Below are 13,381 nucleotides of genomic sequence, written 5' to 3' on the forward strand. Positions count from 1 at the left end.
CAAACAATTATATGAAATATTAAATAGTTGCACTCTGTGATTTTAAGCTCTTTAAAGAACAGTATCAGTATATAATTTAAATATTTTAAATAAAAAGTGTTAGAATAGAGCATCTGACTGACCCCATTTCTAAACCATAAAGAGAGGAATAAGAATTTGTGATTATAAAATAAAATGTTCCTCACTGGATACAACTTTAATCTGATTTACAGAAACTGATCATCTTCACTCATCTGAGAGCTCCTTGTTTCAGGTTGGTGATGAACTGATGCCATCTAGTGTAGAAATCCCACAGTTAGAATAGAGCCCCTGACTGACTCCTCCTTTTACAAAGCCCCGCCTCCTCTACACTCTCTCTTCTGCATAGAGAAAGTGAATCTCATACTGTCACTCTGATCTTTCTTCATTCTGCATTCACTTCACTCAGAAACACCAATCAGAAGTTTTTAAACACGGACTGGATGGTTCTGGTTCTGGGTGTGTGGTTCTGAAAGGATCTAGAACTCAGTGGGATAAAGAGCTACAGCAGCTGATTCTCTCCTGTGCTGATCTGATCATTCCAGACGTCCTGAAAGAGAAAGAGAAGTTTGGACTGAAGGAGCGTTACAGAGGAACAGCACAGCAGCAGTTGGAGGAAATGGCTGCTAGAAACCCTCTTTCAGAAGAAGAGCTTTCATGTCCTGTGTGCTGTGAGATCTTCAGGGATCCGGTGGTTCTGTCGTGTTCCCACAGTGTGTGTAGAACCTGTCTGCAGCAGTTCTGGAAGACTAAGGGCTCTCAAGAATGTCCAGTTTGTAGAAGAAGATCCTCTAAATCGGAACCACCTGTTAGTCTTACAATAAAGAACCTGTGTGAGGCTTTTCTGGAGAGCAGGAGTCAGAGATCTTCAGCAGGGTCTGAGGGGGTCTGCAGTCTGCACAATGAGAAACTCAAGCTCTTCTGTTTGGATGATCAGCAGCCTGTGTGTTTGGTCTGTCATCTATCAAAATCACATACAACTCACAAATGCTGTCCAATAGATGAAGCTGTGACTGACTGTAAGGTAGGATATTAGTTCTAGTATTTCTATTTCTGAACTGTATAAAGTCTCTCAGTTCAGAACCAGATCCACCTGTTATGTAAGTTGGGGATAAAGTCTGTTAGTGGGTGTGGTTTCAGGCCAGAGAGCAGAAAGTATGAGTGAATCATTGATAGGGCAACTTTTTACCCTTTCAATCATTAATTCATAATGATAAAGTTATAAAAAGCTGAGTTTAATTTACTGAACAGTAAAATCCTCTGATCTTCAGTCGTTCTCTCTGTGATCACATTTATATTTCTGTTCAAATGTTGAAGGAATTCACTAAACTACACTGTGGTTCAATTCCAGACTAAACTCCAGACTGCTTTGGAGCCTCTACAGAAGAACCTGAAAGTCTTAGAGGAAGCTAAACGAGACTATGACCAAACAGCAGCACACATTAAGGTGATCCATCATCTTGAACTGTCAGTCATGTTGTTAAGATCATGTTAGTGATGAGTGTTCACTTATCCTGTAGGTGGTAAATGCTTGTAGAACATCTGTTAGAGTTTGTGTTTCCTAATCGTCTCTCATTCCAGACGCAGACCCAGCACACAGAGAGACAGATAAAGCAGGAGTTTGAGAAGCTTCACCAGTTTCTAAGAGATGAAGAAGCAGTGAGGATAGCTGCACTGAAGGAGGAAGAGGAGCAGAAGAGTCAGATGATGAGGAGGAAGATTGAGGAGATGAATGAAGAAATATCATCTCTTTCAGACACAATCAGAAACATAGAGAAGGAGATGAAAGCTGGGGACATTCAGTTCTTACAGGTAAGAGTCTCTTTACCATCTCTCTCTCTCTCTCTCTCTCTCTCTCTCTCTCTCTCTCATACTGGTGAGTGTGTGATCAGTGTGGGCGGGGATTTAGATTTTAATTTCTTCCTCAATTGTATGTGAAATCCTCTTGAAAAGACTCTTTGTTTATAAAAATCTTCTCTTTATTTCTCCTCTCAGAACTTCAAGTCTACAGAGAAACAGTAAGTCAGTGTCAGATCACCCATTTTATCTCCTGTTAAAATAATGAATAATTTAAATCTACAGTATATTTGATTGATTGAATATGAATGTATGATAATGAAATGAAGGTGAATAAGGATTGTGTGATAATGTTGTAGTAATGAGAACAGTAGCAGAAATATTGATTTAACAGAAACAACAGAATTATTGACTTGAGTTAATAAATGGAATAAAATATTGATGTTAAATAAATTACAGGCTGTAAACTTTATACAGTGAAATATTTCACACAGTTTTATATTTTCAGAGTTCAGCGCTCACCAAAGCATCCAGAGAAGACATCAGGAGCTCTGATCAATGTAGCCAAACACCTTTCCAACCTGAAGTTCAGAGTGTGGGAGAAGATGCAGGAGATTATCCAGTACAGTAAGTTGTGTTTCTCTTAGGGTTGATCTCTCAGATACAGTCTGATTCTGGACTGATTCCTGCAGATGTTCTGAGTCTCCATGTTTTCTACATTGATCTGGAGCAACAATCCAGTAGAAAGATCTAGAACATTCAGTTCCTTGAAAAAGTATTCATACCCACTTAACCTTTCCACATTTTCACATTTTACCCACAAACCTAATATTAATATATATAATATATAAAGTATTTTATTGGGATTTTATGTGATAGATCAACACAGTAGTAAGTAATTATGAAGTGAAAAGACAAAAAAAAGTATAAAAAAGTGTATTCAGGAAATTGTATTCTAATACTCCTGAGTAAAATCCAGCGTGTCCAATTGTCTTCAGAAAATAAGAATTAATCATTCAAAACCTGTTGGAGGCTACAAAAGACTTGAGAGTGGGGAGAAGCTTCATATTATAGCAGAACAATGACCCTAAACATACAGCCAGAGCAACAATTAAATGATTTAGATTAAAGAATATTCATGTGTTAGAATGGCCCAGTCAAAATCCTGACCTAAATACTATTGAGCTTCTGTGGCAACTGTTGTTCACAGAAACTCTCCATCAAACCTGGCTGATCTTGAGCAATTTTGCAAAGAAGAATAAGCAAAAATCTCTCCAGATGCACAAATCTGATACATACCCCAAAAGACTTGCAGCTGTAATTGTAGCTAATAGTGGCTCTACTAAGTATTGATGTAGGGGGGCTGTATACTTTTGAACATCACATTTTTAATATTTTTATTTGATTAGAATAAAAAAAACATGTATCATTTTTATTATACTTCACAATTATGTGCTACTTTGTGTTGGTCTATCATTTCACTCAAATATAAATAAAACACATTTAAGTTTGTGGATGTAAGGAGACAAAATGTGAAATAGTTCAAGGGATATGAATACTTTTGCAAGCCACTGTATCCATATTTTTTTTTCTCATTGGATTCAAAGAGAATTTTCACTGTTGTCGCATAGCAGATATATGCATTCTTCTGTTTGAGAATTTGACAGATGCACCTGATGCTCATTCTGATTCATTATTTTTCATTTAGTCCCGTTCGGAGTCACATCTCTAAGTTTCTTCTCCTCACATTTAATAAAATTTATCCAATATTTGTCCACTGCCACGCACCGTAATTACACTTTGACCGCACATTTTCACAGAGATTCACGTAAACACGACAGCGAGTGGAAATGGAGGAGCTACTGAACACTATGTCATGTGACCAAGAAAGCCAAAAAACTCACTGGTCCTCCTGTTTTGTTAAGTGCAGTCCGGATGCAAGAGTTTTATCACTGAGAAGAAGTGTGAAATATTTTTCACAGACGTCCGGATAAGGCTTTAGATGTCTACCAGTGGCTATGTAAACTCAGAGTGTTACTTTCTTGTCTCTCTGTTCTCAGAGAGACTGGAGCTGCTTCTGAAATTGCGTAATTAAGCAGTACCTACTAGGGGTTGCATGACTAGTATTTTTTACTAATTTATTAGTTGTTAAAAAAAGTAGTCGACTAGTCATAATTTGCATAATTAAAGTAGAAAAACTCGGGAGATGTTAAATTAATTAATTTATTTTAGCTGTTTCTATTCAGAAATAAAAAATATATTACATTTAATTTAAATAAATAAATGAATATATTAATTATTAAAATGTTCACTGCTGCTTTTTCCTCCTCTAACTAGTCGACTGCTCTCCATGATAGCGGCTAGTGGAAGTGCTAGTCTATTAGTCGTCTATGCAACTCCTAGTACATACTGGTTTGGGATGAGTATGTACTGCTCACTCGGTAAAGCAGTATGCTCTATCAGTACGAGTCTGCAGTATCCATGCAACCTCAAACACACTACATCCACCATCATACTTCTGATTCTCTTTACCTCTCACCTCTCCTTACCAGCACCAACATTTACACAACTTTTACCCAAACTCATTTATTAAAATACCCTCAATCATCAGCTTTATTTAATAAATAAAAGCCCAAACTGTCCTATTTAATATATAAGTACTGACTGTAAATAACATTTAAAATGTATATATAAATATAAATAGAGCTTGTTAATTAATAAATAATTGAACAAAATAACAATTTGAAGAAAATTAGGGTCTAAAGTTTCAGAGATAAATACCAAAATATTCATTAATTCCTGATTTACTATTTTTACCACATTAGCTAGCTAGTTAACAAAACGATTTTTTTTAAACTATCATTTATAAAGGTTATTTATGACAGTCAGTCTGGTGAAGAGGAACTAGTCTCTTTTATCTCAGATGAGAGATGAGTTTATAGTTCTGGAATCTTCTTCTAAAGCTGTTTTACTGTTTTACTTTAAGTAAAGAAATCAGTCTGTAGAGATAAACCATTTACAGAAATGGAGAAAAACATGATGTTTCATTCTGTTCTCTCTCCTCAGCTCCTGTTACTCTGGACCCCAACACTGCCCCCCCAAAACTCCACCTGTCTGATGATCTCACTGCTGTAGAAAACAGACACCAGAGATCATCAGTTCCTGATAATCCAGAGAGATTTGATGAGTGCGGGTGTGTTCTGGGTTCTGAGGGTTTTAACTCGGGGACACACTGCTGGGACGTCCAGGTTGGAGAACGTGATTCCTGGGTACTGGGTTTGATCCCAGAATCTGTAACAAGAAAGGGAAACTCTGTCTGGAAATCAGTGTGGGGTCTGGGTTACAATAAAATAACTGATAAATACTGGATACACTGCTCAGGACAGTCAGGTCTCTACTTCACCCCTAAAGAGAAGCTGCAGAGGGTCAGAGTGCAGCTGGACTGGGACAGGGGGAAACTGACCTTCACTGATCTTCTAACCAACACACACCTGCACACTATAACACACACTTTCACTGAGAGACTTTTACCTCTTTTCAGTAATGTGTCTGTTTATCCTCTGAGGATCTTACCAGTGAAGATTATCAGTGGAACAGCGTAACAGTGGAACAGCACAGTTAAAGTTAACTCTGCTCAGAATCAACATTTATACAGGTAGTGAGTTTATGAATTATGATCATAAAATATTATTACAGTTATACAGTGGCTTGCAAAAGTATTCATACCCCTTGATTTTTTTTATATTTTGTCACATTACAACCACAAACATAAATATATCATTGGAATTTAATGTGCAAGACTAACACAAAGTGGCGTACAATTGTGAAGTGGAAAATTATGATTTAAAACATTTTTTACAAATAACAAACTGACATATGCGTTGTGCAAAAGTATTCAGCCCCCCTGAGTCAAACTCCTCAGTCAGATTAGGTTTTTTTAGTCATCAGCAGTCATCAGACAACTTCTGAATTCATCTAGTTGCACTCAGAGAAAAGGAGGCTGAATACTTTTGCACACCACACTTTTCTTTTTTTATTTGTTAAAAATGTTTTATATCATGCATAATTTTCTTTCTACTTCACAATTGTATACCTTTTTGGGTTGTACTTTCACATTAAATTCCAATAAAATATATTTGTTTGTGGTTGTAATGTGACAAAAAAATGGAAAAGTTCAAGGGGAGTATGAATACTTTTGCCACTGTTTTTTTTTTTTAAAGAATGTATATGTACCATCACATTCTAATGTGTTTGTGAAAGTGTAATGTTGATTTTAAGTTTCATAACATGACTCCTGATATCATTATAACTTTAGAAATATTACTGGAGTGAGATTATATTTAAGAGTAGAAAATTAATTTGTAATTCTATGTTTTCAATTTTAATGTGTATGTATAAATGAATTTTTCTATGTGATTAATAAAGGAAATGTATTTGAATTAATGCTCTGTGTTTAAAAGATGGTAGAAAAAACAGTGACTGTATAAAAACAGCAGCACGTCTCTTAAAAGTGTAACCACCACAGGTCTAGCGCCTCTGCTGGCCGGCTGTAGAATTATGTGTAGCTCCGCCCACCCCCATGTGTTTCAGTGACAGAACAGCCCCGCCTATTTTCCTTCCCATTTTCTCCTCTAAAATGTCTTTAGATATACAGTGTCTAATTCCTACAGTTAATATTCTTGTGCTTATATTGTCACATTTTTCATTTTGCACCAAAAATCTTTTTTAAACCTAATTCTGCTATACTGTGAGATTGGAGTTACATACACACACACACACACACACACAAGAAAGCAAGGCAAAACCCCAAGTTATACATCATCAATAAACAGAATATAAAATAAAATAACATTGCTGTTTCAGTAATGAGCTGCTCGTGCACCTTCACAGCATGAACACAGAGATCAGTTTCCTCTGCTGAGAATTGCAGAAGTGCTGCACCATTAAAATACCAATCTGCCAAAGTCAGAGTGTACCTGGCTCTTAATGGCAAGTGACAAACTGATTGGTTTATTTCATGTTAGGCTCAAAACACACCCATGATTAATTAAGAGACTTAGTACATCATTAGTACTAGTACACAATTAGTACTCACAATACCAAATACATACTGACACACTGCGGTTGACAGCTTGCCTATAGATCACTTAAATAGGGCCCAAAGTCTTGGAGATTCTACAGAAGTAAAAATAATTCGTCTAATTTGTTAAGTGGAAGTGGTATCACAAATAATGTTGTTTCAACAGTTATTAGTGATTTGGAAACTCTTGCTACTCAGTAAGGACACTTGAATTTGTTTAATGTGTCATTAAATTTCAAGTCTCCAGTGGTGTAAAAAATGATGCTCCACTCCTCCTTTTCTAGTTCTTATCTATGATGAATCCTTTTATCTATATTTTATTGAGAACATCTTTTTTATTTAATCGTGAGCGCTCTTCTGCTAGAGTCAACATACTCAGAACTGACTGATCTTGATTACCAAAACACAGAGCAGCTATTGTAGAACTGAAAACTGGATATTATGACATGCTTAAGTAAGTCAACTCTTTGAGTTCAAGCTTCCTGAATTACTCAGGATAATATTATTTCATATTTTCAAGTAATGCACTGGAAATAAACCAGCATTGCTGTTTTATCTGTGAGGATCTGGTTAGTTGTTAGTAGGGATGAATGGATTGATTCTGGTTGCTTCTGGCTCGTAATAGAATACTGCTTTATGTAACATTTTTATATAGTTACATATTTTATAAGTTCATGACAGAACTTCTCTAGATGTTGAGGTTTATTTAATCAATTGTACGATTATAACAGTCTGACACCACTAGGTAGGGCTCTGAGCTGTACTCATATTTCTTTTGAGACATTGTTCTGTTTACAGATGAGAATTTCCTAATAAGGACATTTGTGCCAGAATCCACAGCAATTAAAAATAATTGAATGTGGAAAATCAAATGACAGGCTGATCCAACTTCAGTGGAATAGTGATTACTCTAATCACTTAAGTTAGCAGTTGTACAGCACACTGTGTTGATGGGACACTGAGAAAACCCAAAATGAACAGAAGCCCAATCCAGTAAATCTCAGGAGTTTTCATAAATCATTCTTTTTACAGTGTTATAAAACAGGTCAGGATATGCTCTGGTATGCTGTGTTACTGTGGGTCAACTCTGTGATGTAAACCAGCCAAGGTTTCCAGGATGATAAACAGGATAGTAAAACAACATTTGAACATTTTCCCTCCATCAGAAATCACTCACCTACTATTTACACATCAAACAATGATATGAAATATTAAATAGTTGCACTCTGTGATTTTAAGCTCTTTAAAGAACAGTATCAGTATATAATTTAAATATTTTAAATTAAAGTGTTAGAATAGAGCATCTGACTGACCCCTCATTTCTAAACCATAAAGAGAGGAATAAGGATTTGTGATTATAAAATAAAATGTTCCTCACTGGATACAACTTTAATCTGATTTACAGAAACTGATCATCTTCACCCATCTGAGAGCTCCTTGTTTCAGGTTGGTGATGAACTGATGCCATCTAGTGTAGAAATCCCACAGTTAGAATAGAGCACCTGACTGAGTCCTCCTTTTTCAAAGCCCCGCCTCCTCTACGCTCCCTCTACCTGTTGGAGGAAGAGAATCTCATACTGTCACTCTGATCTTTCTTCATTCTGCATTCACTTCACTCAGAAACACCAATCAGAAGCTTTTAAACACGGACTGGATGGTTCTGGTTCTGGATGTGTGGTTCTGAAAGGATCTAGAACTCAGTGGGATAAAGAGCTACAGCAGCTGATTCTCTCCTGTGCTGATCTGATCATTCCAGACGTCCTGAAAGAGAAAGAGAAGTTTGGACTGAAGGAGCGTTACAGAGGAACAGCACAGCAGCAGTTGGAGGAAATGGCTGCTAGAAACCCTCTTTCAGAAGAAGAGCTTTCATGTCCTGTGTGCTGTGAGATCTTCAGGGATCCGGTGGTTCTGTCGTGTTCCCACAGTGTGTGTAGAACCTGTCTGCAGCAGTTCTGGAAGACTAAGGGCTCTCAAGAATGTCCAGTTTGTAGAAGAAAGCTTTAAAAAAATATATTTGGAACAAGGAAAAATAATACACTTTCCGACACTCTGTGCTACCTAGCTTCAAAAACACAACGTCAAATTTGAAGAAACGTTTGGAGTCGCAGTGGCACACTTACAGAACAGGTCTCAAAGGTGGAGCAAAGCTTCCAGTAAAGTGAGTTTTGGCAAAGCTGTAATGTTGAGGCGGCAGGTGTGTGTATGAGGTGTGTTATTGGTAGCTGCTTTAAGTAACTAATACAGTAACTTAAAAGTAACTTAGTTACTTTTAAAATCAAGTAATCCATAAAATAACTTTAAAGCAGTAATCAGTAATCAAATTACTTTTTCAAAGTAACTATGCTATCACTGCTCGTTACACACATGGATGCGCCACAGTGCACAGACTCGCACCTTCACAGTGTAAACTGCAGGTCAGAGGCACAGAAGTGCTGCACCATTAAAATACCAATAAGTCAATGTTAGAGCACACCAGACTCTTAAAGGAAATGTTAAGTGGTGTATTGGTGTATTTCACATTACGCCCAAAACACCCATGATTAATTAAAAGAATTAGTACATGCCTTGTTTCGAGCTGCACACAGCATACTTTTCCTGTCGTTATGATAGCAAGGACACACTGACACGCCCTAAATCAAGCTGAACAGTGCATGATATGACTGCTTGCCTATAGATCACTAAAGTAAACCATACACTATCTCAGTGATATTTCTGAGTTTACCTGTGTTCATTTATAGATTTGCTTACCTGAACTTAGTGATTACACCAGAAACTAATTTTAATATATTGCATTTTACTGTTTTACTTGTTTACTTGATTTAGGGTGTCTTTGATATGTGTGTTTCACCCAGTACTAATTCTCTTAATTAGTGCTGGGTGCGTTTCTCTCATACCGCCATACCGCTAGGAGGCGCTGTGGAGCGCCGTGCAGAACAGCACAGTCAGAGAAGCACAGGCAGCCGTATGGAGTTAAACGCTGGTCTAGCTCCGCCCTGCCTGGAGAGCAATCACAACACCTCCTGCTTCTGTTTCTCTACATATGAGTGTTTTTATCCCAGTAAAATAGAGCAGTAACTACAGCCCTTTTAAATATATTAATACTACAGCTTGAAGGATTATTTGAATGTATTTTATGACTGGAGAAAGAAGCGAATTGTGGCAGATTTAAATACTGTAATGCCTCCAATGGTTTCAGGAATAACATACAGTAAATTTATATTAAACTTGTGTTTTACTTGTGCAATAGAGCTTTTGAGAAATATCTCTTTAAATACTTAAACATTAAGTATTTTAGGTCCATTTATAGTGTTGTATATTTTTTAAAGGAAGTTGTGTTAACGTTGTTGGTGTATCTCTTTTTAAGGTCTGTTATTTATATTCTTCAGCTGTTCAGGCAGGTTGGCGAGTTTGTATTTATTTAGTTTGAATTGATTAATATACATTCATTTCATGCATTTTTTGAAACACATTCAAAAAGTTGTGAAATTAAAGCATTTAAACACTTTGTAATGATGCCATTTCTTCTCACAAAGTTTAAAAAAAGTGCTGAAGTGTTTCAGGTGTTATTTTATTCCATTTTTTTTTCATGCACAGCTGTGCAGCATGTGGGTTTGCATTGCTTTGTTGAAAATGCACATCCCTGTAAAGATCTTGGAAGTTGTCTTGCAGGTAGTATATACTGCTTTATGGTCTTAGTGTATTTTATTCAGCATTAATGCTCATTACTGCATCACAGTGGTGTACTGACAGATCCTCATACCATGATAACATCTGGCTTTTGGGCTTTTTGCTGATATCAGCCTGGATGGATCTTTTTAGCTTTGGTCCTTACAACGCTTGCAACGACTGACCAATCAAATGCAGTTAATATGATGACTTGTGTGATGTAAATATGCTTAAATGTTTGTCATTTGTCGTGTAAGAGTCAGCTAATGGAATAAACAGTGGTATGGAAAATTTTGGGCACCCCTGATGTTTTCTTTATAAATCATTGGTTGTTCAGATCAGCACTTTCAGTTACATATCTCAAATATTAGAAGAACAGTGATATTTGAGAAGCGTTTTATTGATTTAAAGAACTGTAGCACTAATTATTGTAACACAAAATTAGTTTGGTAAGCTCATTGATCCTTAACCTAAATCCACAGGTGAATCCAATTATGAGAAAGGGTTAAAGTGGCCAATTTCAAGTTTTTCTCCTCTTTGTATCTTCTCCGAAGAGCAGCAACATGAGAGCATCAAAACAAATCTTAAATGACCTGAAAACTAAGACTATTCAACATCATGATTTAGAGAAAGGATATAAAAGGATATCTCAGAGATTTCAACTGTCAGTTTCCACTGTGAGGATCATAGTGAGGAAATGGAAGACCACAGGCACAGTTCTAGTTAAGGCCTGAAGTGGCAGAACAAGAAAAATCTCAGATAAGCAGAGGAGAAGGATGGTCAGAACAGTCGTAGTCAACCCACAGACCTCCAGAGCTCCAAACACCTACAACATCATCTTGCTGCAGATGGAATCACTGTGCATCATTCAACTATTCAGAGCACTTTGCATAAGGAGAGGCTGTATGGGAGAGTAATGCAGAAGAAGCCTTTTCTGAGCACACGCCACAAACAGAGTCGCTTGAGGTGTGCTAAAGCACATTTAGACAAGCCAGCTTCATTTTGGAATAAGGTTCTGTGGACTGATGAAACTAAAATTGAGTTATTTGGAGGACGACATGCATGGCAGAAAAAGAACACAACATTCCTAGACAAACACTTTAAGCTACCCACAGTAAAATTTGGTGGTGGTTCATCATGCTGTGGGGCTGTGTGATCAGTGCAGGAACTGGGAATCTTGTTAAAGTTGAGGGTTTCATGAATTCCAGTCAATATCAGCAGATTCTTAAAAACAATGTTCAAGAATAAGTGAGAAAGTTGAAGTTGTGCCGGGGATGGATACTTCAACAAGACAACGACCCTAAACACTGCTCAAAATCTGCTAAAGCATTCATGCAGAGGAACAAGTACAACGTTCTGGAATGATCACCTCAGTCCCCAGACCTGAATATTATTTTTAAAATCACCAAACCTGACTGAACTGGAGATGTTTTGTAAAGACGAATGGTCCAAAATACCTTCAACCAGAAGCCAGACTCACAGTGGAAGCTATAGGAAGCATTTAGAGGCTGTTATTTCTGCAATTTTCTTTTCTGTTGGGGTGCCCAAATTTCTGCGTCTGCCTAATTTTCTTATAAATATAATTATTGCACACTTTGTGTAAATCCTATAAACTTTATTTCACTTCTCACATATCACATTGTTTGTCTGCTATATGATATATTTAACTAAAATTGATGATCTGAGCGATCAATGATTTATAAAGGAAAATCATAAAAATTATCAGGGGTGCCCAAACTTTTTCATACCACTGCACTTATCAAACAATTTTACCACAGTACTAAAAATAACTGTTTTCAAAATTTTCAAATGAAACAACGTATGCACAGCTATGACATTAAATTGTATATTTCCAGCATATTTAACATTCTAACTTCTGTACTGTGAAAACAAGACTGAAACTTTTATGTTTCATAGTTTTTTTTCATTGGGCTTAAAGGTGATCTAGAATGGAAGCTTAATAATGAGGGTTCAATACATTGGTTTTAACTACAATCAAGTTTGCAGTAAACCCCACACTGTGCTGACGGGACACTAAGAAAACCCAAAGTAAACATCAACACAATCCAGTAAAACTGAGTTGTTATTATACACTCTCAGTGTTACAGTGGTGGGTGATGCTCTCTGTGATGTAATCCAGCAAATAGCAGGCAGATATTACATATCATTCTTAATGAGCCCACCATAAAACATGTTTTATTCTGATATTAAAATAACAGGATGGTAAACAGGATAGGAAAAAACACATTTGAACATTTCCCTTCCACCAAAAGTCACTCATTTAATATTTACACATCATATTGTGACATCAAATTCTAAATAGTTCCACTCTGTTGCATTTCAGGCAGTTTTAAAGAACAGTATCAGTATATATTTTAAATATTTTAAGTAGAAGTGCTACAAGAGAGCGTCTGTCTGACCATTTATTACTAAACCATTAGATTATAAAAAATATTCCCCTCTGGTTACAACTCTGATCTGAATCATCTTCACTCATCTGAGAGCTCCTTGTTTCAGATTAATGATGAACTGATGCCATCTAGTGTAGAAATCCCACAGTTAGAATAGAGCCCCTGACTGACTCCTCCTTTTACAAAGTCTCTCCTCCTCTACACTCCCTCTACCTGTTGGAGGAAGAGAATCTCACACTGTCACTCTGATCTTTCTTCATTCTGCATTCACTTCACTCAGAGACACCAATCAGAAGCTTTTAAACACGGACTGGATGTGTGGTTCTGAAAGTATCTAGAACTTAGTTAATGGGATAAAAAGCAACGGCAGCTGATTCTCACCTGTTCATAAAATCTATATCAGAAATAG

The 13,381-nt window shown here is 36.7% G+C and overlaps 1 protein-coding gene across 1 annotated transcript in view; it reads left to right on the plus strand.

The window, feature by feature from the left end:
- Positions 1–411: 411 nt before the first annotated feature.
- LOC111188224 (E3 ubiquitin-protein ligase TRIM35-like) overlaps positions 412–13,381 on the plus strand; it is a 251,840-nt gene continuing 238,870 nt past the window's right edge. The window contains exons 1-6 of the mRNA XM_049463239.1: positions 412–1,042; positions 1,370–1,465; positions 1,600–1,830; positions 2,014–2,036; positions 2,324–2,442; positions 4,882–5,362. Of these exons, the coding sequence (XP_049319196.1) occupies positions 638–1,042; positions 1,370–1,465; positions 1,600–1,830; positions 2,014–2,036; positions 2,324–2,442; positions 4,882–5,362 (1,355 nt within the window). The 5' untranslated portion in view covers positions 412–637. The remainder of the gene's footprint in view (positions 1,043–1,369; positions 1,466–1,599; positions 1,831–2,013; positions 2,037–2,323; positions 2,443–4,881; positions 5,363–13,381) is intronic.

This window comes from Astyanax mexicanus, chromosome 13, assembly GCF_023375975.1.
Source record: "Astyanax mexicanus isolate ESR-SI-001 chromosome 13, AstMex3_surface, whole genome shotgun sequence".
Taxonomy (NCBI): Eukaryota; Metazoa; Chordata; class Actinopteri; order Characiformes; family Acestrorhamphidae; genus Astyanax; species Astyanax mexicanus.